This window comes from Coturnix japonica, chromosome 2, assembly GCF_001577835.2.
Source record: "Coturnix japonica isolate 7356 chromosome 2, Coturnix japonica 2.1, whole genome shotgun sequence".
In the NCBI taxonomy this organism is placed as follows: domain Eukaryota; kingdom Metazoa; phylum Chordata; class Aves; order Galliformes; family Phasianidae; genus Coturnix; species Coturnix japonica.
The window spans coordinates 116,208,896-116,235,735 of record NC_029517.1 but is presented as its reverse complement, the minus strand read 5'-3'; the positions used below and the strand labels follow the sequence as shown (position 1 = coordinate 116,235,735).

General features: G+C 38.4%; 1 protein-coding gene across 6 annotated transcripts in view; it reads left to right on the top strand.

Moving 5' to 3' along the window:
• Positions 1-26,840, top strand: part of RGS22 (regulator of G protein signaling 22) — a 61,021-nt gene that overhangs the window by 32,519 nt on the left and 1,662 nt on the right. For 3 of the 6 annotated variants that reach the window (XM_015856129.2, XM_032442816.1, XM_032442813.1), the window contains 12 exons: positions 3,019-3,111; positions 3,632-3,798; positions 6,752-6,914; positions 7,545-7,703; positions 9,467-9,526; positions 11,472-11,633; positions 14,502-14,681; positions 15,993-16,154; positions 19,486-19,617; positions 21,151-21,253; positions 21,866-21,975; positions 23,481-23,854. In XM_015856129.2, the coding sequence (XP_015711615.1) occupies positions 3,019-3,111; positions 3,632-3,798; positions 6,752-6,914; positions 7,545-7,703; positions 9,467-9,526; positions 11,472-11,633; positions 14,502-14,681; positions 15,993-16,154; positions 19,486-19,617; positions 21,151-21,253; positions 21,866-21,954 (1,470 nt within the window). In that variant the 3' untranslated portion in view covers positions 21,955-21,975; positions 23,481-23,854. Of the gene's footprint in view, positions 1-3,018; positions 3,112-3,631; positions 3,799-6,751; positions 6,915-7,544; positions 7,704-9,466; positions 9,527-11,471; positions 11,634-14,181; positions 14,468-14,501; positions 14,682-15,992; positions 16,155-19,485; positions 19,618-21,150; positions 21,254-21,865; positions 21,976-23,480; positions 23,855-26,840 lie in introns of those variants that run through there. The other 3 variants (XM_032442814.1, XM_032442815.1, XM_032442817.1) reach the window with 3 other exon arrangements.

Sequence of the window (26,840 nt, the reverse complement as noted above, 5' to 3'; positions counted from 1 at the left end):
ATTTCTCTTTGCACTCTAGCAGTGTTACATTTTTTGTACATTTCTGTTGTTGACCAAAGTAATTTTATAGTACAGTGTATTTATTTATTTATTTATTTAACTACTGTCATTCTTGCATGTATGGAGTAATAGTAGAACAGAGTTTGATACCCAAACACAAATTTGAGAAGAGCCTTCTATATCAACTTAGGTGGTGGCCAGTGCTGATGTTTAAGAATAGCGTGTAAGAACAAAAAAAACATACAGCATTATGTCCAGCTTCAGCACTTAGCGATCTAGGAGACACATAGAGCAGAACCCTTGTCTACCTTTTTTTGTGTTTAATAGTCTTTGATGAGCCTTTTGCCCCATGACTTCACATGAATGTGTCTTGGGTCCATAAATCATCAGCCTCACTGTAGCAATAGGTTCAATCATGCAATAGAAGAAACTCAACAGTCTGTGACTATTCAACATCTTCTTTTAGAGAAGCTGTTTCATACTTTTCTTACGCTTATATATTCCATCTATATCTGTCACTTTATATTCTTTTTGTGAGATACAAGCAATGCTTAAGATCTAGATGCTCTAAGGAGTATCCAGCAGCAGAATGATGTTTTCTGTTTTGTTCTTTGTTGCTTTCCTAACTGTTTCTATCATTCTAATTGCCTTTTGACTCCTAGTGAACTCTGAGTGCTTGTGCAAAATGTAAGCTAATAGCCATCTGTAATGATTCCAAGATCTCCTTACCAAGTAACAGCAGCTAATGTAAAGCCCTAATTTGGAGATAATTTGAATGACTTAATGTTTATTGTCATCAAATCCAGCTTCTCCTTATCACACAGGTGCTAAATATCCTGAAGTCCCGTAGCTCTTCACAGTCAATTTCATTTTCTGTTCTGTGGTATTATTACACGAATATTGTTGTCTTCTCACTCACCTCCTTTTCCAGATAATTTCTGAATACATTTAAAACAACCTCAGCACAGATCCCTATGAGACTGAATATGAACCACACCCCATTATGAAAGCCATGTATTTCTTTATTTTTTATTTTCTACCTTCAAATTAATTCACAAAAGGACCATTTTATCTCATCCTGTCATAACTTAATTCCCCTAAGAAACATAAAATAGTTTGAATGTATTTCATCTAAAATTGTTAATGACCTGCAGAATGCTATGTAATCAATTGGTGCTTTCATTAATCTGAAATTTTGTTTACTTTCCATCAGATTATTATTAAATTGTACTTCTTTTATAAATGTATAGTTATGTATGTATTACCATTACTAGTTGTCTAGTATCTAGAGCCAGTTCCTTACCAAGACACGGCATCGGCTTATCAGAGTATGATAATATACCATTTGTGTACAGAAAGGTCTCTGCTTTTGAGAACACTCTGAATACAGCATTTTCACTGCTTCTAATGATGGAAGAATTTCTCCAAAGTAGTAACTGAAAACTCTTACTTTATGTTAATTTAATGTGTATGTCGGGTGTTCTTGACTTAACTCAGGGAGAATCTCCTGCCCTTTTGATTTAGGTGATGTTCTGCTTTGCAAATGTTCAGTTATGTGCAGACTTCTTAGTAAATACCCTAATAACACAAACATCTTAAGCAGAGCACGGCAAAATAGAACCAAATCCTTCTGAGTGCATTTGTGAAGAATTATTGCACACAGACATAAAATGACCTGTTCTAGGAGGCACTAGAGTCTCTTTGTACTAGGCGCAGGCTGATGCATTAGGCACACTCCTGAACACAAAGAAAAGGTCTGCTTTGTATTTTGTTCAGTCCCTGGCTCTACTCTCCTCCTTTGTTCTCCCAGACAGCAGGATATATTTGGCCCATAATGAAACAAGATATTTTATCAAGAATTAGGTGAGTTCAAAATTGTTTATTTGCAACATGGTTAGTATGAATCTACGTTTTTATCTTATATTATAAAACAAAACGAAAAAGAAAGAGAACAGGAAAAAGAGTTCTTTTTTATTATTGACTCTCATACTGCCTCTATCTGTTCTCTGTTTAAAGTGAAAAATGTTCTGAATTATTTTCCTATTTTCTTTCAAACTACCTTTCTTTTAAGGAAAAGAATACCTAAAAGCACTTTAGAACAGTGGAATAGAGTTACACGGAGCCTGAAGGTATTTAGGTAATGCGGTGACTAGCGTGGTATTCCCATTTAGATAAAAGTGTAATGAATAATAATCTAAAAGCTTTTATCTCTCTTACACATAAATTCTTGTATAATAAGACCACAGCTTTTAAATCTTTGTGATGGGAATACTAATCAATTTAACTTGTTGCCTAAATTTTACTCAGTGTTCTAAAATTGCACTTGAGTGGTTTAGTCAGTAGAGAGGGTCACCAAACTATTCTTTGCACTGTTACTGGTTGTTTGCATATAACGTGGAGAACTACTGTAGTTATACGTACAATGCTTCTAGTTAATTTGAAAAAATGCCAACACTTAATGTGTTCCAATCATGCACAATTTGTTGTTTTAAGGCAGTAGCTATTATCAAAATGAAGAGACTGAAACTCTGAAAGCTTTCACCTTAATTGTTTAGATATTATCATAAGATGTCATCTTTGTCTCTAATTTCCACTTCTGGAAACATGTGAGACTCTATCTTTTTGTCATTTACCACTGAGAGTGATTGTTTTAAAGCCTGTCTTTCTGCTTCTCAGTGACACTTTGAAATGCAGTTTACTAGTAGGGGCAATCAGGTAAGTCTGGCTTGCTTTACACAGGGCAATTCATCATGTTCTTTAATTTGAAGTTCTTATCTTAAAATTACAACTGTTTTTTTTTTGTAGTATTCTGTAAAAATCTGCATAGATCTGAAAATGTTGTCCCACCATATCTTTTCTTTGTCACAAGGATGTGACTTCTAGGCTCTCCTAAACATTTGTCTCATTATTGGCAAACATATTCTTTTCTATCCACTGTCACTGGCAAGTTGCCTGTCCGGTTCTCCATCTTTCTATAATGTGTACTGTAGGGATGACATAAGATATTATTTTTATTAGGTGGAGTTGGTGGAAGAAACTCGACAGCTGGACTCTGTGTACTTTAGAAAACTCCAGGCTTTGCATCAAGAAAGTGTTTCCAAGAAGAATGAGGTAAGACAAGTACCTACTAACAAAAACAAACTCATTTTCTATCACAGAGGGTTAACACTTGAAGTATCAGCAATGAAATATTGCCTACATGCCAGTTTGGAAAAGCAAGTAGTCTGATTTTTGCCATCCATGTACTGGGAAATGAATGATAGCCACTGTGTTAATTACAAATTCAGTTCATCTGTTAGTTCCACCAATATCACACAATCTTATGATTGGACTCAATGGGACAGTCTCCACTGGTGGAGTATATTTTGTGCCCTTGGGCTTGAATACGTCGATTTCAAGTAAATTACAGATATGTATTAGTTTATTTGATTATGGAACCTGCACACATTAATATGTTTAAAACAAACATAAGAATAAAGCTGCTTAGGAGCTGGAGGCTTAACTCAATTTATTTTCTTAGTGATCTTAAAGCTGTTCTATGGAGATAGAAATTTTCTAATGCAGGATTATTAGACTGAGCAAAATATAGATGAAAAAGTAGTTATGTAAGTGAAATAATTTATTTCCTCAGAGAACTGTTGCTGACACTGGTCTGCCATCCTTCCCTGACGTTCTCAAAGAAGCTCAGAACTTGCATCAAGACTCCAAACAACTGGCAGGTTCTAATTTGTATGACCTGTTCCAAGACAAACAGAAGTTAGAACAGTTCTGGGTTTTTCTTAATGAGAATTCTGCTGGGTATGTATCTGCATTATATAATTAATTTACTTATTTATAAGTCCAGAAGAAATCTTTGTTAAGGATCTTGACTATCTAAATATTCAAGGATTTCAATTTTTTATTTATTTATTTGTTTGTTTAATGTTTGCATATTTGTGAAATATACATGCACACTGTCTGACAACTGAATTGTCTTAACTTCTTTGGAGGTAAAAATCCTTCTATCATAGCACATTTGCAGTCTGGTTTTACTTTCAGTTTATGCTCTGGCAAAATCCTGAGTACAGCAATTAGCCAATAATGAGTAAAAACTGATCTTTTTTTGTACAGATTCTATTTAGCACATTTACAAAATAAGGCAGAATGTTACAAAAATATACAAGTAGAATGTGACCATGTCATTCTCATCATGCGAAAGCAACTGCAGTTTTGTGTTTGCACTGATCCAAACAGAATTAAGTACCAGCTCCTGGTAGATAATTTTTATGGAAAGCTTTTGAAAAATAGCCCACTTGTTTACAAATGAATATCTGAACAGAAGTTCTATCAGAATTATATGTGAGTCTGCTACTTTTTGTTTGTTTGTTTTTCACCAAGCCTCTTTAATTTCTATTCTGCTTTAGGAGAAGTCAAATGTACTTCTTAATTGCTAGCATGTCCCTTAATTTTCACTTCCCACTAGCTGATGCATTGCATATTGTCTATTACTTACAGATAAGTGCTACCACAATTTTAAATTGGATATTGGCCACCTTTTTCGACAGTATATAGAGATGTTCGTCTAACACAGGATTCCTCTGGCCAAGACACAGTCTTTTGTGCATCATCAGGGGTTCCTTCTGTAGTCAGAGAGACAAATACACATTTATGGAGACAATTCCTCTAGTTCTGAAGGGGACATCTAAAATTAATAACTCCCAAATATAGATATTTTTCTTCATTGACTGCAACAATCTCAGAGAGATAGAAATTTTCATAGTGTAGGTGTGCACGTTCCATTAAGCATAGTGCCACTCTTTTTCTAAATTAGTTGTCTAGATCAGCAGCTTCCAGACATTTTTGATTATGCACTAATAGCAGTAAAAAAACATTGAGTATTCATACTCAATATACTCATATTTATCTTTTCATGAATTATATGCAACTACTACTGACATTCTGATTTTTCATTTCTCCCTGTCTCATGTACCTCTGAGATGTGCAAAACTCCATTTTGGAGACGATGAGTATAGACTTCCTCTCTAACTGGGGAGATGGTAGAGATCACCAGTAAAATGGCTACAATGGTGTCTTTGATGTACATGCTGAGTCACCTTGGGAAGTTCCTGTCTCTCTATTGATCATGGACAAGTGTTAAATGATAGAGCCAGAGAAATATTTTATGTACAAATTGTCTTCTGTAAAAATTCCTAATGAAGAAAAATATGAAAGGGTCTCAGAAAGCAGTTTCAGAGATAGCCCTAGACCTACTATCTTAACTCTGTCATGGCTCAATTGTAAGTGAAGTTTTGGAAAAAACAGACCGGTTACTGACCGCATGAGCACAAATTCTATTGAGAAACAAAATCATATTCCTTTAATTAATATTAATTAAACATACAGGATTCATTTGTGCAATTGCAAGCTAATTTGTCTCACTTACTTTGGCTTCATGGCTTATTATTTGTTAGTTTTGCCAGAGCAACTGACTATGCAAATACTCCTGATCTGTTGGAAGTATAAAGTAGAGCATGCTTAGATAAGCCATCATTGTAAGTAGTTTTAAGCTAATATACTTTAAGAGGATATATTTCTTTTAGTGAGATGGACATTTTTGGTGAGTTGGCATGGGTAGGTGACAAGCAATAATTTCATAAACCACAGCAACTTGGATCACTAGCCTTTGGGTGAACTTATTTCCCTTCTGACAAACTAACAGATGAAAGAATATCAATCTTGATAAAACCTATAAGCCTGGAAGGGTATTAAAAGACTTCTGAAAAGGAGATATCTGTTCTTAAATCATTTGGATGCTTTTGAAAGTTTTACTCAAAGAGTAATGCTTCAAAAAGCCAGCTAATAAACAAATGGAAACAGATTTGTCTGAATTTAATGTTTCACATTTCCTGCTGCAAATATAACGAATGTCCTCATTGAAATGCTCACCAAACTTTGGATCGAAGATATTGTCAGAAAGCAGTCACATGAATTAACCTGAAATTGTTGATTGTCAGTTCTCCTGTCCTCTAGTTTAACGAATAAAACCAATACATATTCCATTAAAACAAACTCAAATAGACAGTATACACTCAAATGATTATGAACAATACAAAGACCAAGAATTGCACATGGAGGTTGTCACTTATAAGTAATTAAATAAGGAGCAAAGTTGGTAATTTATGAAAAGGCAGCCTTCAAAAAGCCCTAGAAATGAAATTTACCATAAATTGTTTTTGTCTGCTTGATTTACGGACTGACTCACGAGCTCCAGCACTCACATGGTATAGGAGGGGAAATGATTCCTGGGCAGCCATTCCTAGCTGTCATCCCTGCTCCTCTGTCACAAAGCGCTATGAAGAGGCAGAATGGGGATGCCAACTCATCTCCTGGTGGCTCACAGCCTGCAGTATCCATTCAAATATTCATGTGTTTCTTTTTGCCTTCACTTCGTGAGCTCTGCTCTGTGTCTCTGGTTCACAGTCCCTGCTGGATTCAGCAGCATCAAACTGAGGAGTTTGCTCCTTGCTGCTGTACTTCAGAAGGACCCTATATGAGATCCCCAAGATACGTTTTGATCTGTCTGTTCAGCATGTGCTTTGGTCACACCAGATGACACAACCAAAGGAAAAAATGACATAAAATTTCAGTCCAATGTAACCTGGTATTTAGGACTTAGCACTCTGGTGGTTTGTGGTTGAACTAATAACTCTCTAGAATGCTGATGAAATTAACTCTATATTGAAATAAACATTCTGTTTAAATTTGTTCATAGAATGGATCTCATGTGCTGGATAGATATTGAACAGTTCAAAAACATGCCTCACAAGGATCAAGAAAAAAGGGAGGAAAAATCCAAGGAAATTAAAAACAAGTACCTGAACAAAAAATATTTCTTTGGACCCAACAGCCCAGCTACCAGAGAGCAACAAGAACAGGTACCAGTTACATAACCGTTCATTAAGAGCACTAATTGGTGGGACCGAGATTAGAGTCTGTAATCAGCATTACTTCTGCTTTTCCCCAAGCTATCTCCTCAAATATTATCTTCATTTTTGGCTCGTACTTTGTATTTTTGGAACAGAACTAGTCTGGTTCTATTGTGCTTATAGAGGTTCCTTGCTTCCTGCTCAGACTTGTCCTCCCAGATCCTTATAGAACATCTCTCTTTAAATTCCCATTTGAAACCACAGCCAGGGCACACACAGCACAGCTCAAAAGAAAGTGTTAAAATGGTTTTCAGACTGAGTGGCTTGTTCCAGCTTTCTATTTTGGTATGTCAGTAAAGTCACAGATGGTAAGTCTGAGCTGTGGTACTCTGAAATATCTTGATAGTTATGAAATTTACTTGGTCAAGATGGGGTACTTTTTGCCAGAGTCTGTGTTCTATTATAGGTAGGGACAAATATAATCTGTTCCCTTTTATGAAAAGTACATGTGAGCCTTGGGTAAGCATGCTTTGCTTACAGTTAAGCTCATGCTTTGCTAAATCAAGGATGTAGAGAGACAAAGGACTTTTGGTATACACAAAAGTTTATGTCATATGTTATTGTATTTGGATTGCTTAGCTAATGCGTTCAGGTGGAGGATGGGGACAAATCCTTCATGATCGGCTTCCTCCAGCGGTTCTGCTTGAAATTCAGCGCTGGGTCCAGAAGAGATTAGAAGAACAATGGCTGCCATTGTTCCTGGAAGATGAACAACAAGGGGCAGAAGGACAAGCAAAGGTAATTTTTTAATACATGCAGGCATTGTTGTTTTGTTTGGCTCATAATTTACCATTGGGATTAAAAGGTTCAGAGGAAAAGCAGTCTATAATTTACATTCAGATCACATTGAAAAAAACCACCTAATGTGTACAGGTGGATGTATTTCACCTGATAATTGTGAAGGCTTAGTCTGGTTCACATCAGTTAGACCCTAAACCTGAAGAAGCTGGTGTTGGCTCTGCAGCCAGATAGACTACTGGGGGGGAATGCTCATCTTTGCTGCAGTGTTGCTCTCTCCATAAGCCTTCTGGCCCAAGCCATACACTTGCACATGGAAGAAATGCTGCTTTGTGAAGGCTTTACCCAAGAGGACAACAAAACAAAGGAGTGGGCTCCCCATGCTGTGTGCTCTCTCTCATACACTCCCTGTATTTTCTCATCTGGAGTTGCAGTACCTGTAGAAATTACTCCAGATTTTGTGAAATTCTGCTGAATCAAGGAGATTAACTACTACAAGTCTTGCTTCCCATTGGTTACTTTAAAAAGTTGCCAGAAAACAAGTAATGAGGAACCTTTCACTCCTACTGGCTCATTAGAAAGAGTGCGGAATGAGCAGAGCTAATATCTGGCTTTTATGGCTGGGATCAGTGCAGGAATATCATCCTGCAGGTGACAGTTGCAAAAAGACTTGTTTCCTCTGCGCTGCCACAAAAGCTCTGAAAAGTGGCTGTCAGGGCAGAAGGAAACTTGACGGTTCCACCACGTGGACACATGCGCACACTGCACTGATTGATAAAATCCTCGATCATCTTCATATCAAGAGGTTTATTAGAAGTGTTGTCAGAATTATACTGGATCCTTTTTAATTGATCCAGAGCACTAAGCAATCAGAAAGTAGAGGCTGTCATAAGACAAATAGTACTTTTAATAATGATTCTATTAAAGCAAAATTTCCTAATCTTCTGCCCTTTTAATCTGAATTCTGCTTTTCTGATGAGCACAAGACCATGGGATAAGGCTAAGCTGCTTGCCATTCTGGAAGCTTGTTCATGCCTCTTCTTGCACCTGCTGCACTGTACTGGCAGGGAGAGTAGCCCTTGTAGTTTGGAAAATGCTGAATTAAACTCTAATAAACAGTTTACAGGAAATACATAGTTTTAATCTGCTTTTAGTCTGTCCCTAACTCCATTTAAGTCTCACTGCTCCTTTCTCTTTCTTACTGCAAATTCAGAGGATGAAAAGGTCCTTTGAAGAATGTATTTTAGAAGAAATGAAACCAGATGACATTCTCCACTTGGCTTCATATTTCACAGTGACCAAACGCTGTGGGCATGCTATGTAGTCCTTATTCAGGAAATCTGCCCTTGATTTGAGGTGTATGTTTTGCTGCAAAGAAGCTGCGGGATCAATTCTCTATTTCTGATATATCGTCTGTCCAAAAGAGCAAAAACATTTCATTTACAAAACACCCTAATATCAGAACCTGAAATACAACATGAGTGGCTCCCCAGTACATTATGGCTAAGACAAACCAGTGGAAGAGCACAGTTTATCTGCTGTTGCCTCTTGACTTCTTAATGCGTCAGTCTTAACGACCGTATGCTTTTTTATAGTTTAACAGAGGATGGTGCTCTTGTTGTGGGTCTGCAATAAGTTTCAAGCATTAAGAGCCAAATGAAGATATTTCAACTATTCTTCCACTGCAGTTTCAATCATCAGATGGCTGATCATCAAACAAGACGATTTAAAAAATGCAATGACAATCTTTTGTTCAACCATAGGTAAGGGACAAAACCGAAGATCTCCTAAGACAAAAACAGAAGACAACAAGGACGTGGAAGGCAAGTTAAGTTTATTATGTCTCTTGTGTCTGCAGTTTCATTGTCTTTTCTGTTTGGACCTTGCACATGATTGTATTGGCTACAGGAGGGTAATTACACACATTAGTGATGAATTTAGCTCCTTGCTGGACACTCATGGTAAATTTCGCTCCCTTCCTGTCTGGAGAGGTCATACTTGGAAAAAAAAAGTCCCTTGTTCTGCACTGTAGATCACTCTTAACCGCCCTTAAACTGGTATTGTAACTTTAATTCACATTTATCTGTATTTTGCATGCAGTGGACTTATTGGGACAAGCTGTTCATTCCAGCATCTGGTAGTTTATTTATTATTGCGAGTGGATTACGTGCAGACACAAAAGGGAATGTGAAGTATGCAGTGGAGTGGGCAGGTTTAATCATATCTCACAGTATCTGTTTCATTTAGAATTGTATTTTAATCTTAAAGCACTGAGATAATATCAATCTTAAACATCTTAAACCTTTGTAATAATACATTTCATCAGTTGTTTGCCAGTGTTTTCTCTTGAAGAGCAGTGAACTCTTGGTGATTGCCAACATACAAGTTGCGTACATTTATTCAGTTGAACTTTTATTGTGTGTTGAAATCAAACTGGAGACCCGGTCACCAATTATCCATGCAAACCATTAGCTCGGAAGAGATCCAAAGTGCATGTGGGTTCTGTTAACTAAGTTTTCTTTTTGTCTGTTTGTCAGGAAGATAGTTATTTTCTGTATTCTGCTTTAAGGTTGCTGACCCAAAAGCTAAGCAGTACTAATGTAAGTGTAGAATTGGGAGCAGTGTTATGTTCTTCTTTTTATGAACATGCCCCAAGAATGATTTTTCCCAAAAGCTGTCCAATCCTGGTCACAGTGGATGGCACATGTGTGGAGATGTGGAGGACATCTGAGAAGATGCCATCTGACACACTGAGCTGACCTTATTTTAATCAAGGAACCCTCTGGGCAATCACCACACATCCTCCTGCAGCGGTAGGTGCCCATCCCTGGTGCCTCTGCAGCAGAATGTGGAGCATAACCGTTGATTTTAAGTATAAATGTAGAATGACTTTCAGCTTAGAGTAAGGTTAGGTTTCCGGGACTGTTTACAACTAAAAATGTTTCTTTCCCATCCAGACCATTGAACAACACTCCATCCCTCCAGGACTTTGAGAGTTTTGTCCCACTGCTAGAACATAGATAGTTTTCATTCATCCATCTGATAACAGAGGGTGACTGCTTGGCTTGCTCCTCAGTGACAGCACAAGAACTGTTTGTTCAGGAAGGCAGGCCAGCCTGAACTTCATTTCAAACAAAATGTCCCTGCATAGGCCATCTTTCTTTCTCCACCCCTTCCTGGCTGCCTACTTGCTCTCTGTTTTGCAGCAAGAGGATTTCCAAAATGTCTCGATGACTTTAAATTCTATTTTACCATTGGTAGCTTTATTCCACAGAGAGCAAACTCTCCAGCTTCTGTTGGTGATCATGGCAACACTTTTCAAAACTCATTTTGTTAGTGAGATCCCTGTCAGAAGCATTTAACAACTTCTAGCTATGTGGTTTGTCTGTTCCCTTTTCTTTGTTGTTTGTTTGCACAAAACTCAAACTGTTCTCTAGAAAAGTAGCCTGTTGCCATAATCAATAACAATAGCTGTTTCCATACTTTATAGTATGTAGTCATATGGTCTAAATCATTGTCAGTCATTTCCTCTCCCATCACGTTTTCCAAAAAATGTTGCCCAAACCAAACTGGAAAAAAAAGAAAAGAAACAAAAAGAAAGAAATGAAACCTTGCCAAATTCTATTGTATCCATGTCATAAGCTCATAAACTACTGAAAGTTAGGGTCAGTGCAAAGATAAGAATCAGACAGTTTAAGCTAACTAATGCCTTTGTTATTGCTTTTTGAAACAAAGTTTATTTGGTGCATTTATTTCTTCTCTTGACAGCATGTGGACAACAAGAGGGTTTCTTCATCCAGTGAAATAATTGCTTTCCGCAAAGCGCTGTTGGATCCTGTGACAGCAAATCAGTTTCAACGCTTTGTGTCACTGAAAGGAGACCTACTGGGGAATGGAGTGCTCTTTTGGCAGGAGGTACAGAAGTACAAGGTACGGTAGTAAAGCGGCACAAGGGGACTACCATTCACTTTGTAAGCAAATGTCATCTGTTACTGCAAATTAGGAAAACTGTAACGAGAATATCTCTAAGTATTTTCTTGTTCATAGGAAATCCTCATTCACTGTTTAGCTGTTTTTCTTCCCTCAGAGTAATTGTTTTTTAATGACTTGAATATATTTTGCCTGTATTTCTTTTACTTGTTTAAACTCTAACGTTCTCTTGGATCCCTAAGGGATACTATTAACCAGCTAATGCCCTGATTCTGAGAACCAGAAAATATGAAAGCATTAAAATATTCACTCTGTCTTTAGAGATGAATATCGTTAAACAGAGAGATTGTTGCTGAGTTTGGTAGTTCTTTAACAACCTGAGAGAAATTTCAAATGCAAGCAAGTGTACAACTGTAAAGATAGTATAAACCCTAAAAACTTGCATGTAAAATGCAGCCACCAGCTGCCTTGCACTCCACGCAGCGCAGTTGCAACTGACTGCAGCTGAGGAGGTGGCTGAGGTCAGCAGTGATTTCCTCTCTCCCATATATATACACGCCTCCTTGTGCAATTTTGGTAGTGTGAGGCAACACACCATCAGAATTTTCTGGAGTGAAACTTTAAATTACACAGCAGCCTCCTCAGTAGCACCCTGGACTGAATTCAAGTACACCGTGGATCTTTCCCTCTTTCCTCTTTTCTTTTACCTTTGGGACAGTGCAGAGACTCTCCTAGGTTCATAAACAGGGTGGTCTGAGAGCATGAGGTTAGCTAACATGCTCAGAAATTAGGAGGTAAACACTGGTGATGCTGCATTAGCACTTGAGAATCTTGCTGCAGGCACATGCTGCATTTTCACTGGTTAGTTCTGGCATTTGAATTTGGGGTCTATTTTAGAAGCCAAAGCTCCTCCGCTTCCAGAGGGCAATTGTCCTGTACTCACAAAGGCTCTGACCTCGGTAGGCTGAAATGCTCTCTGGAGGTGCTGCTACCTCACTCTTGGTTACCAGGAGATTAGCTTAGACTAGGAGCTTGGCATTAAGGCACCTGAAGGTAGATGACATGAATTCTTCTCAGAATATCCAGTGTTTTTTCAGATTTGTTCCCCTTCATTACTATACTGTGGAGAAAACAAACTTGCAGCAAATGTGGAATGTAGTTTAAACTAGTGGGATTTTATTGTGGTGTTTTTTTTTTTGTTTTTTTTTTTTTGGTGGTGGTGGTGGTGGATCTACTTCCTGAAGAAAGCCTTCATTGTTTTATTCCCCCTCCCCTCTCCTTCTTTTTTGTTAATTTTATTTGTCTTCTTATCAACAAAAAAGTACAATCTGACCATATTTCTACACGCATGCGATTTGTCACGGTTGGCAGTTGATGCTCTTTATAGAAACAAAGGGCTGGAGTAGTAGGAGTGTTGTGGGTCAGGCTGAACTGGAGGAATATTGCCAAAGATGTGGGCAGTGCTCTGCATAGTGCATGCTTGTGTTGTCTGAGCCCTATCATGCCATCAGTTTAGATAGAACTCCCTTGGGGAGCCGCTGTCTGCATTGCTCCTTGTAACCCATTCGGGCTGGCGGCAAATCTTGGGACAAACAAAAAATAATTTTTTTTATATAACTCTGTGGATCATTTCCATCTGTTCCTGTATGTTCATGTCTCATTCCTCTTTATATCTTACGGCTTGTTTTAGTTCCCACTTACTACTGCGCTCTGCTTTTTCTTCTATGCTAGATGAGCAAAGAAAGCCATAATATATTCTTAGGATATATTGAATATGTTTTTGTATTGCTGTATTTTCTTTGTTGTAGCTGTTATCATTCTTTTTTCCTTTACAAAACTAAGAAGTATCCATAATAAAACAAACCAGCTCTTCCACACACCACATTTCTGGTTAAAAGCTATGGTTTTAATTTCTGCACAAAGTAAATAGCCAGCCTTCTCTACCAAAACTAAATGCATATTCTTCATTTAGAGATCTCTCTTCCTGAACATTCTCCAGAGTGTTCATTTTGCCTCTAGTAGATACATGAAATTGTTATAGAAATGTCTTGATAGATGGAAAGCATGAGTTTCAAAGGGTTTCTAGGAAGCTGAATTATTTTTCTCTCCTGTCAAAGAACAACGGTAGCATCACCCGAGTGTGAAAACACAGTTAAATCTGCCTTTACCAGAATTATAGGACCATATTAAAATGGTAGAAAATCCCATTGCCCCTTTGAGATCTCACCTTTGTAGGTTCAGGTTTGTTTTGTATTCTGTTTATCCTGCCAGGAATTATTTCAGACCCTGATGTTTTGGGAATGGGGAAATGAGAAGATTTCAGTGAATGGCAGACTGTACTTGTAGCTGAAATTATCATTCCTTGCACCAGCATTCCTGGTTGTAACATCTTGTACCCCTCTAAATAATTCCTCCGTATTCTTGGAGTTTGTATAATGTTGGTATGTCTTTTTTTTTCTCCCCCCAGATATTGTTGCAATGCTACTCATAGCAAGCTCATTGTGAAAATCAGTGCATTTCATACTCAGAAGTGTGTTTTTCTTTTCAGCAATGCCTCCTCTTTGACTGTAATATATTCAGACTGAGAGCAGGATAAAAAATACAGTGGCCATCAGAACATGCAATCAGAGACTATCACCTAAAATCAATGACTGCTGTATATCTGCATTTGCAAACCAGAAGTCTCACTCGTGTTTTAACTATGACTGTGACCATGCACATTTGCTATAAGAATTTCATCCTACACACTGAAGGAATCTGTCTGTATAATTATTTTTGTATGACTGCTACTCTTTGATCAGTGGGCCCCTGCAAAGGGTCTTGCATCTCTCTCTGCATTGACTGAAAGTGCTGGTTTTTGTCTGTCAGGACTTGTGCCATTCTCACTGTGATGATGCCACAGTCCAGAATAAGATCACGACTATTATCGATTGCTTTATCAATTCCGCCGTACCCCCAGCTTTGCAGATTGACATCCCGATTGAACAAGCACAGAAGATTTTGGAGCACAGGAAAGAACTAGGACCTTACATTTTTAGAGAGGCACAGGTAAGAAGCTGGGAGAACCTTGTAGCAGATATGGCTAGAGTTTGTGTGGCTGATTTTAAGGACAGTCTTCATTGCTTCTGTGATGGTTTTGACTCTGTATTTAAGCCTGGACATGAGGTAGCACACTAGAGTCACCATTTTCAGTGAAGAAAGTCTGGTGAATACGACAGACGGGATTCAGTTATTTTCTGCTATGTAAGCAGACAATTTGTGTCAGCTAGACACAAGATCCTAGAAAAGTGGTATCCAGGTATGCGTAGTCGCTCTGTCAGTATGAATGAACTCTGTTCATTTTTTGTGCCATGTGTTCTTTATCGTTTAGTTAATGCCAGAGAAGCAATTTATAGTTAGAGCTATTTGTTCACAGAAATATGAAAAAAATGCAGATGTGAGTAGAGCACAAAGCTTAACGTACCGAATCTTCCCCTTTATTACCAAAAGTCTGCAGACAATTTTCTGATCTGTGTACTAACCAGACTGAGCAGCAAGCTACGAACCCCTAGTGCAGACTTATTATTTTCCTATTTCTTGCTTCTAACTTTGATGATGTATCTTCTAAAAACATTGAAAGCTCAAGTGTAAGTCCATCAAATGTTTTGACTGAAGTACAGTTTGTCAGAGAATGGGGTGAGGTGCTGAGCGTGCTCAGCTCCATAGAAGCCAACTTTCTGAATGAGAAATAAAGATCTAAATAAAATGAAAACTGTGAGTCTTAGTATGTGCAGCAACAGAATTCACTGAGCCCCTCTGCTTGCTCTGTAAAAATTGTTTTTCTTATTCTAGTTCAAAAAAGACCCTGTGAGAGATTATATCATTTAAAAATTATCCAAGATTTGCTCATAGATCTGTAATGTGGTTTAAGAGTCTTTCCAGAGGCAAAAAAAGTATTTCCTTTCTCTTAAGGAGGAAAAAACCTCTCTCCCTAATGAACTGAATATTTGAAATACTTGAGCAGTTCAGCGGTGCAAAAGAAATTCTACTGGTGTATATTTTATCAAGAATACTTGTTAAAAAAAATGATGGATGTTTTCATTAATGCAAACAATTGTTTAGGGAAATATAAAAAAAGAAAGTGCCTTTTAACTGTGTTTTAGGAAGATTTCTCACCAGTAATAAACACGCTGATGAAAAGCATGTGCCGAGCAAAGCTGGGTTGCAATGTCAGGACATAGTACGTAGGAGGAACAAGGCTATGTATTCAAAAAGAAGTAGTTATTTCATTCTCATGGTAAACTGCATTTTATTTTACAGGAAACCCTGACTTCCCAACACAGTCGAGGTTGACTTTCTTTTTTGTTTTGCCCTGCACAGATGACTATTTTTGCCCTGCTGTTCAAATTTTGGCCAAAATTTTGTGAGTTTCGAAGCCGATTGTCCAGTGACAAAATTTTATCTGCCTTGGAGAGAAAAAAAAGAAAACAGATGCAGACAAAGGAAGTGAAAACATCAGAGGAAAAGCTCGCCAAGTTTCAGGTGAGAGCCGATAGATTGAATCAAATCTGTTTCAAGGGCAAACGGATAGAAATACAAATATCTGTTTCTTACCCCGAACCAAAGCTACTGAAATCTTTTTGTTAGAATTCAAGCTTTACATGCGATATAGTCTCAGGATGGTTAGTTTCCAGTCCTGCCAGTGCATGTATATACATATGTTTAACTTGAAGCATATGAGTCATTGGAATCCTACTTCCATTAAGTAGGGGAGAAAATGTATTTTAGTGATCTTTTGTGCCAAGAGAAGAGCAGAAAAGAGGGCTGACTTTAAAATACATGCATGTATACGATGGGTGACTGCAAACCTGCTTACACTTCCATCTGTACTGTCCTTTTCTAGAGCTTACAATCCTGCTGAGTCACTACTGAAAAAAACAAGCAATTAAGCAAAACGATTTCATATTTACTGTTGAGAAAGTGCATTTGAAAAGTCTGCCTGTTATTATTTAAAATATGTGCTAGTTGCTTTGTGCACTCTTTGGCTTTTCTTATTTCTCAGCTTTGACAGTGAAATTACAAGACTGTTCACAGTGAGTTTGCACAAAGTGTTTAAAGCATTAATAGAACTGTGATCCCTCCAGAAATATCACTTGTAAATTTGTTTTTCTTTGAACATTATTATTGTTGTCTATATATTTTGCTATTGATTGTAGGCTTTGCAACAGCTTATTTTTTAGAAAATTTAATTGCTTGGCCAGCGTGGAGGGGAGAACATCATTTCAAACGCAGAGAAATGATTAAATGCAATTAATTAAATGCAAATGTCATAAATAGCATTAAAAGACATTTACATATTTTAAATGCCTTGTATATGTGTGTTGAAACATTACTCATGGTGATATCCACGTACTTGGACAGGCTGACACGTATGCCTGTAGGAACAGGTACACATTGTTATCTTCTTTTTAGACATATGAAGACTGAGAGCCAGGGAAGTGTTATGCAGAGCGGCACAGCAATGTCAAGGAAAGTCTAAAATTCAAGAATTCATGTTGCTTTCTCCAAAGCCCTCTGCCTTCATTCAGATATGTCTGGCAAGGCCACTGGCAACGCTTATAGTGCAAGAATGCAATATTTCAATGTAATACACGTTTGTGTTTTCCCAGACTTATTTTTTCCATCTGTTTGTTGCCTGTCTATAAGATTTCTGATTAAGATCAAGGAAGTAAAGAGCAAATCTTGGCCAAGAGGATAAAAACCTAGCTTTTATGGGGAACAAATGGGAAAGGTGAATTACTCTTGTAAGCTGGTAAAAAGGGTAAGAAACTTTAGAAACTGACAGGCAGGGAATGCAGCTCAGCAAACAGTTACAGACTATTCACCAAAACACAACAAATAAAAAAAGAAAGAAAAAAAAGATCACTAGTTACTTTCTCTTGAAAGAATAGGTGGAACAGATAAGCCTTTGAAACCCTTTCCCCCTTTGTCTTTAAAAACTTTGCTATTCTAAGTTCTCTTATGTGAGATTTCTGTCCCCTTGGTGACAACATAACTATTCAGATGGCTGATCCCACATCTCTGGCAGAGCACAACAGGAAGCTCCTAAAGCCACTTAGGTTCAGAACAGACACCTTTTCCACCAGTCCAGTTCCTGCTCCTCCCCACCAAGCTCATGTTGAAGGAGTGGGCACCTCTGGCAAGCATTAGAAATTATATATTTTCTTATAGCATTTCCCCCCCCCCAGATATAATTTGTCATTTTGGTGTCCTGCCAAACTGAACAAGTGTCATCCTGGGGGTGGAACTGTACTTTCTCCTTTCTCAAAAACGTGTCCCTGAGGTGGCTTACTTATTGCGAGTTTGCATCTTAAGGCCTCCTGGCTGTGGTTTCAGTGCAGGGCCATGGCTGACACTTAGGAAAATCATTCTCTGTACAGCAGAGACAACTTGCAGTTTGTGTCTGGAAGGCAGGAACGAGTAGGTATGGTGCAAGGTAAGCTGCAATACTTGGCACAGTGTCTTTGCTTCAGTATAGAGCTAAAATAGTTGCTTTAAAATATACTGCTTTGGGAGAGAATGGTTTACTTCTCCCTTTTCATGTTTGTACTTAATGTGCCACAGCTATATAGGCTCATCTTTGGCCCTTATGTGGATTTGTTCCTCTGGTAACTTCACATGCCACATACTTAAAAAAAAAATGCAATTAGTCCCTTTTTGCAGACTGCCTTTGCCAGTATTTGTAATTCATTGCATGCACAATTGCCCTTTACCTTCAAAACAGATTTTTTAGATTTTAGATGTCAAGCATACAAATAGTGTGAACTTACACTGTAACTTCTCTGCTTTTAACAGAAAAGGTTAAAGACATCTACATTTATCTCACTTCACCATATTTACTCCTATCTCTTTTAAAGCATTTTAGTAATAAATTTATTTGTTAGTAAGTGGTGTAACATCATGGACAACATTGCCATAACGCTGATTTATTATGGAAGTCATTACTAAAGAATTGGTTTAATTCACCACTTACACTTAGAAACACAGCAAATATAAGTGGTGGTATATTAGTATACACAGTATTCAGTACTGGCTTTGGCCTCCCTGTTCCAATGACAATAGGTGCAAGGAAGTAGGATTCTGGTCCTTCTGCAGATCTTTTGGGGACTTCCTGAGTGATTTGCCTCTTGGAGACATTGTGGAGTTAATTATGTGATGTTAAATATGAACACTGAGTAACATTCATAAAGAGTTTTGGGATCATCAGAGAGAATATGCAAAAGTGCAGCCTTAATAAAAAATGAAACAACACTAAGGTGACAAATCCTTATTCACTAGAACAGATTACTAAGGGTTGGAATGCCTTGTCCTTCACTGTGTTTCAAACAAGATAGCACTTTCCTAACATGATTACTGTAGTTCATTCACAAATTCTCGACCAAGGTGGAATTAATCATGGGAAGTCCAATGTTCTGGATTTATACCTAAGGGGCTAAATTAGGGTATCGCTATGCTCTCGCTGTCCTTAAAGTAAGTTCTGTTGCAGGTGCTCCCTCTCACTGAGTAACAGCTCAATCTTGAGGCTGAGTATTAAATCTGAACCAAAGGCAGTCTGCAGGAAGATACTGGTCAGGAATCTTTGAAGGCAAAGAAAACTATTAACAAAATAGTACCTCCTGATGTTTTTCAGTATGCACAAGGTGATGAATTATAAAACTGAGCATTACAAAACTGTCCACAACATATTCATAGTAAAAAATTATACTGCTTATAGTACTGTCATATTTTGAATGACAAATTTTGCTTCCTCAGGTTTGCTTCTTACTTTAACCCAGTAGCTTTAGGTCTAATTGGGAGTTCTTATTATTGTCAGGGTAAAGAAGTAGCAAGCAGTGTTTTGGGACATCAGACTGATCAGGAGAGAAGGCCGACATCAATTTCAGATGGATATGGAAATGAATATGGAGGATATGGAGGATATGGAGGATATGGATATGGGCGGCAGGTGAATAGCAAGCAAGTTGCTATAGATATCATCATATAAGACAGATTAAATGATCTTGGGAGAATGAGAAGGTGGACTTGGTTTAGAATATTATCACATAGTTCTTCAACTATTAAGTTTGCTATTATCCCTCCCTCCCTCCCTCCCTCCCTTCCCCCCTTCCTCCCTTCCTCCCTCACTCCTCCTTCCTGGCTAACTTAAGACTATTCCTGAAACTTTTCAAGCCTTGTAATTAAACATTGTTGATGTAAGGCTTTGAACCAACAGAGAGCAGAGGGAAGAGTATTATCTACCGCTCCCCTTCTTTCACTCTCTCCCGCTCCTCCTCCTCCTGCCCTCCTCTCCAAATACTCCATCACTCCTCCCATCCCTCCTCTCTCCTCCTTTCTTCCTCCCTTCCTCCCTTCCCTTTCCCTCTTTCTTACCCTCTTTCTTTTATTTTCTTCCTTTTTTTTCTTTCTTTCTTTCTTTTTCTCCTTTCCCTCTCCTCCTTCCTAAATTTCTGGCTTGCTGACTTAGTTTCTGAGTAGTAATATTACATAAAACTTATTAAGATCTTTAGGTAAGGGGATTTAAAAAGAATTGAAAAAGTTGAAGGAATGGAAGTTTGAGTCTGGAACAAGAAATTTTTCATTACTTGACAAATCCATAGCTTGAAAAAAATTGGTTTAGGTTTGAGTCCTTTTCTACTCATGCATCAAAATATGAAGATGAACTCATTTATGAAATACAGGTATTTATACAGAAAATGAGACAGAAAATAGCCACGTAGTACTTGTTGCAGAATGTATTTAATGATGCATCAAATCTGTAGTGAAAAGGTAGAAGTTGTTTTATTGCAGAAACGTGAAGAATATGCACTCCAACTTGGACATACGAAGTAATTGTTCATAGCTGCACTGACACTGATGTAATATAATGGGGGCATATGTGCTACAAGTTCCTGCTAAGACACAAAATAACAGATGGACCCCAAACTTCTCATGTTGTAAGGAAATCACAGTACAGTTCCCATTCTGATTTGGAAGAGTGACCTGAAGTTTGCATGGAACCTGAACTGCGCTTGTTTCAATGTTAAAAGCAACATTTCTTCAAGAAAGAGACGTCTGGACAGTTCTTTTCTAGGGGTAACATCATTTTGCTGGAGGGGGCAGGCAGAACGAATGGTCAGGCTGATGGGTTTTGAAATGTGATTTAAAAAATGGCACACTGGAAGGGTGTGTCAAGGAGATAAAATGAAGTCCTCAAAAGTACTGAAAGCTGCAGCTTTGAAAGGAGAAAAGTCTGCTGTATTTAGTTTCTGAAGAAGAAAGTCAGAGTTGGTTAAATTGCTGTTTTGAAATTTGCTCATTTGTAGAGAGATTATTTTTCACATGATTCCAGTACTGTAATGATAAAAGTTCTCTTTTCAATAACTGAGATTATTCAACAAATGGGACATAGCGTAAACAAGTTCTTTATCTCACTGTTGAAATGGACCATGAACTACCAGTGATGTGGTCAGGATGCTGATTTTTCTGATGATTCTTGCAGGCTTCCTGGTCCTATTCCAAGTACATAGAAGCCTTGGAGCAGGAGAGAGTACTCCTTAAAATGCAAGAAGATCTGGAGAAAAGCTCATCATCATTATTTACAGGTTATAATGCAAGGGGAAATAACCATAAAGTGGAGCATAGGAACTTCTGCTCCAATATGCAAAAGAATTTCTTGGTGAGGGTGAGGGTGATGGAGCACTGGAACAGGCTGCCCAGGGAGGTTGTGGAGTCTCCTTCTCTGGAGATATTCAAGATGTGCCTGGATGCCAACCTGTGCAGCCTGCTGTAGGGAGCCTGCTTGCAGGGAGGCTGGACTCGATTCCAACCCTGGTCCCTTCCAACCCCTACAGTTGAGTGATTCTGTAATTTGAGGACATGCTTAGCTGAAATTCTATCAGTATATGGGCTTTGCTTGCTTTTTCTTTGGTGTATCTGCCTCTCATACATTTGCTTTCTGCACCACAGTAGGTGATAAGTTTTCTACAAAAGGGAAAGGGAAAGTTGTGTGGTACCCACATTGCCTTTACTGCAAAGAGGAATACTGGCCATTGCCAATATTCTGCAGAGAGGAATATTGGCCATTGCTTCATTCTCCACTGTGACACAGCAGTTCTGTTTAAGTCACATATAATTTTCACACTCCTGGTTTCTTGTACTTTGGTACCCTATATACAATAGATATTTAACTTGTCTTTTTTTTCTTTTCTGTACAGGTACCTCTTCTATGTCCTTTTCAAAACCTAGAAACTCTGTAAAGCCTGCAATTTCTCGTAAGAATAGTATGGCTTTGAAGAAACACTAAGATCTTCCCAAAAAATAGAAAGTAAGTACCAGACATTTAACAAGTGTGCTTTGAAATTTGGATTCTTAAAAGCTAGCTGTCCTGCGCTGTGCTAACATTCATTAGTCATAAGCTATTCCACTCCAAATCTTGTTCAGCTGAAAGCTGAAGCTGCACAGTCTCAACATGAAGGCAATATTATTTTTACTCCAACCATGGCAAGTGATCCTAATGTTGGCCAGATAGATTTTTTTTTCCCTTCGAAATGGCAGTCTCTGAAGTGTTGTTTTCTTGGCTTCTCAGTTAAAATATTTTAAATAGGAGCAAAAGGTGATGCAGGCTGGCAAAGACTTGACATAGAACTAGCAATAGATCATCTCTGCTGAAGCATATTAAACATCAGAATGAGAGAAAGAAGTACGATAGCAAAGAGATCTGTTAGAAAAAGATCAAAGTTTCCCCTGGAGAGTTTTTTAAGCCTTTGCTGAAATCAGATAGACTTTAGAAAAATAATAGAACTTGATTCTGTTGCTCCTGTTCCCTCTCTGTTCCTCTTTATCTATTTATGCACTTCATTTTTAAGCCAATTGGAATCCAGCATTGTGGTACAGAAGAATATGGTTTAGTGGGTAATATTGGTGATAGGTGGATGGTTGGACTGGATGATCTCAGAGGTCTTTTCCAACCTTGGTGATTCTGTGATTCTATAATTCATGGAGGTGCAGCCTGATGAGAACACACAATGGAGCAGAGGAGAAGAGTGAGAATGGTGAAGAGGCAGAGAAACTGCCATGTCCATACCACAGCCACAGCTTCCCTCTTGCACTTCCCATTGCCTCACCAAAGGGGCTGTGTGTGACCTGTAATGGTAACAAGCAGGGAAAGAGAGGGGCTTGGGAAAAGAGGAGGAAAAATGCTTTCCCTAAATATTGAAATACAGAAATGTTTCTTTCTTCTTCTTTTCTTTTCTTTTCTTTTCTTTTCTTTTCTTTTCTTTTCTTTTCTTTTCTTTTCTTTTCTTTTCTTTTCTTTTCTTCTTCATTCTCTTCCTTTCCTTTCCTTCCTTTCCTTTCCCTTTCCTCTTTCCCTTCCTTTCCTTTCCTTTCCTTTCATTTATACTTTCCTTTCATACTTACCTTTGCTTTCCTTTCTTTTCCTTTCCTTCCTTTCCTTTCCTTTCCTTTCCTTTCCTTTCTTCTTTTCTCTTTTCTTTTTCTTTTCTTTCTTTCCCACTATCCAAATCACTAATAAATTAGTGATTTAATTAATTTTCCTACTTCGAGGTTAATCTGACTGCAGTGATAAACGATTTGTAGTCTCCTTGTCTTTATCTTGACCCACAACTTTTCTCTCTCTTGTTCTATTTTCTCCCCTTGTTGTTCAAAGTAAGTGGGCACCGGGTGGGAGACTGTCTGCTCCCCAGGTCCAACCCACCACACCTTGTTTGTCAGATGTTTTCTACCAATTTTTGATGCATTTGTTGAATAGTTATTCTGACTATTTCAGCTGTCTGCTACCCAGCAATCACACTCTGATACCTTTTGCAGGCAGGTTAAAATCCCCCTGAAGAAGGAAATGCAGAGACATTCACCGCAGGTGGGCAAGATATAAAACTAATGTGTGCGCAAGTTTTGTACTTCTGGAGCAAAACCAACAACTTGGATTATTATTAAGAACTGTGAGGGTAGTCAAGGGTAGAAAAGAAACATCTTCCACTGTATTCCTCATCAACATGGTTGTGATACTGACTCGTGTGTCTTTTATTTGCTTAGTACTACACCTTGAGGCTCAAATCAATAAGATTCCATGAAGTATGCGGAGTAAAAACAATGATGTAGTCATGGTACTAAAGATCTTGAAATCAAGCCAAGTTTTTCAGTGCTTAATCTAATGAAAAAATAAAACACTGCATTAATTGACAGCTCTGAAGCAGTGTGGCTCAGCACGCTATTGTCTCAGTACTGTGATTCATACAACTTATGTTCATCAAGAATAATCCATGAGGCATCTGAACCATCCTAAAATCAAACCCTATTGTAGTTTTCTCGCAGTCCAGTCTGATTCCCAGTCCAAAGCAAACTTCGGCCTCATTTCAGACTCCTCATCCACATGAAAGAAGCACATCAGAACGCTGATCTGACTGGTAACTGTTATAAAGTGTCATTCCTCCCATGGTATGATACACTGGAAGATTTCAGGAATTCATAGAACTTTGGTAGCTCTCCCTTATTTTAAGTCTTTAAGAGCTATAAAAATACTGGGGAAGAGTTGATGTTGGGGAGTTAGAGAACGGCAGAGGCAGAATTCACTGCTAGGCAGGGACAGGACTGTTCAGACCTTTTTAAATATCATTCACCAGCCACAAAGCCATTTGCTCTAGACTTCTCTACATGTTTCTAATGCATGTAAGAAAACGTTAGATCATTGAGCTCCAGCTTGCTGAGTTGCCAACAGCTTATCCCTTGGTTAGGGATGGGATTGTCTTCTGCTCCCCTTCCAGTCTCTTGGACAAGAAGAGGGAACCAATGTGAGTTGTCAGAAATCAAAGGCCTTCAATTGAATCTTTTAGATCATCCTGCTAAGGGTAACTTATGAGTGTTTTCCTCTTCAGTGTGGAGTGACGGCGTAAGTCCACTGATGGCCTTTTTCACTCTTCAAGCACAATGATCTGGTATTGTATGGGACTGCCATTAGAAGTTTCTTTACAGAGGCTGTCAGGGAAGGACCATGTGCACTTTTACAGCTGTAGCTCCCCTGCCCACACAGCCTCAAAGAAGGAATAGGGGAGATCATCAGTTCAGCTCTTACTTCCACACAGAAACAGAAACCATTTGCTTCATGCTTATCTCTGTTCCTTGTGTGTTTGTGTTGTTTGCTCACGTGTGAGAGTGAGAGTGAGTGTGCCTTTCTCACCTGAGAAAGACACATTGGGTGGGAGCTACAAGAAGGGAGTAAAATGCAGAATTCCTACTCCTGTTTTTCAAATTATCCCAAATTTCACAGATGCACTGAACTTTAACGCTCAGTGCATCTGAGGAGAGTGGAATGCAGCATCTTGCAGTGAGCAGAGCACATGTGGTGCTGTGTGGGCTACCACTCATTAATGTGAAAGGCAAAGAATCATCATGAAATGCCACAAATGCAGTGATGTATGTCAGTCTGAAAAACATGTGGACAGCCACCTTCTGCTTCTGTGGTCAGTAGAGTGCATGCAACCAAATGCTGGAGCATGGCAGTCAGTTTCTGTTTTGTTGTAACCTTGCCAACACGGCATTTTGAGACAGTTAAATAACACGCAGAAAATGCTGGTAGATTTTATTTGAATCATACTTATAAAATTCAAAATATAATCTGCATTGCCGAATCTAATCTCATGCAAAGGCGGATACCCCATTACTGTTATTTAGTGATACATCTGAAACAGAACGGTGCTTTTAGGATCTTCTCTGGGAGTCAAATAAGGAGTGCTGCCACTTGCAGCACAGAGCCTGGGAACAGATCAGGTGTAGGGACAAACTAGATGGCTTTGGTCTATGGAATCATTTCATGTCACATCAGAAAGCTTGCTTACACAACTCTTGCCTTTTGGTCTTATTCTTGAGATACACTCCCTGTCAGGCTGCTGATCCACCACCAATGTGAGCTCGGCAGTTTTAAAGATCTAGAAGAGCTTCCCTCAGTAAATCTAGCACCTCTCCCTTTAGGAAAATAAAAACGTATTCCTTATTTAGTTTAAGTATCCATACTATGGAATTTTAGAAATCTACAGCACTGCAGGAGAATAGTTCTGCGTGGGACAGGCAATAAAAACAGCTATATTTTTAGAAAGCTGCAAATGTAGAATTTTTTCTGGATGGTTTTGGTTTTATGCTTTAGTGGACTTCAAAATACGGGGCCTAATAACATACAGAGTCTAATCAGACTTTTGTTGTTTACTCCCAAGAAATGCAGCATATTGGAACTATTTTGCCATTTTTTAAACCATCGTTTGGATTCATAAATATTTACACTGAGATGCTCTTACTGTGTATTTCACTTCTCTCTCATCAAACCTGGCATGTTTATTAAAATATTTTACAGTCTTTGCATGCCAGACACAGCTTAGCATAAAGGGTGCAGCCTTGAAACTGATGACTGAAATACTTCTGATCTCAGCGTAAGTTACAACTACCCGCTTAAGGGCCTCGATATGTTTTGCTTTGACTTCTGTCCTGCTATAGCATGACACAAAGCATCAGACTGTGAGATGAATTCCTGAAGACATGTAGTGCCGGATGATGTTATTGACATGCATTCTTACCGTAGCTTTCAAGCGTGGTGGCAGTGGTGGTGACCTGAGCATTTAGAAAGGAGCAGAATGCTTTCTCATTTGTGTCTGTACAATAGTGCTGTATGAGTCACTCCATAACCCTCATCATCTTTTCTTTTTTGTGACTGTTTCTTAGGGTTCTATCAATGGGAACAGTCTTAGACACTGAGCTCTGTTTGTGCCTTCAGTCTCATACAGTACTACAGACCTGGGGACATTTTCTGTCTGCTTTCTATCACTTGCACACTGTGAGATGGCCAGCCTCAGCCTTCTAGTACTCTAATCAAAACTTGAGCTTTTTTTTCATGTGTGTGTATGTAAAAATGATTGAAAACAGATCAGGTGCGTCAAAGTTCTGCCCCCAATTTAGAAAATATAATCTCTGTTATTTAAAATGTTTCTCACGTTAAATACTATGCCTAACTGATCACCGCATGGTGCTAAAATAGCTGCAGCAGTCCCGTCTTGAATTGGACCTTTTTAAACCGACCCATTACATTCAACTGATGATTTCTGCTTCTGCCTCTTTACAGAAATACTTTTAGTCAGTCATTGCGAATCACACCTGAACACAGCCGAGGCGGGGCTATACGTTTCT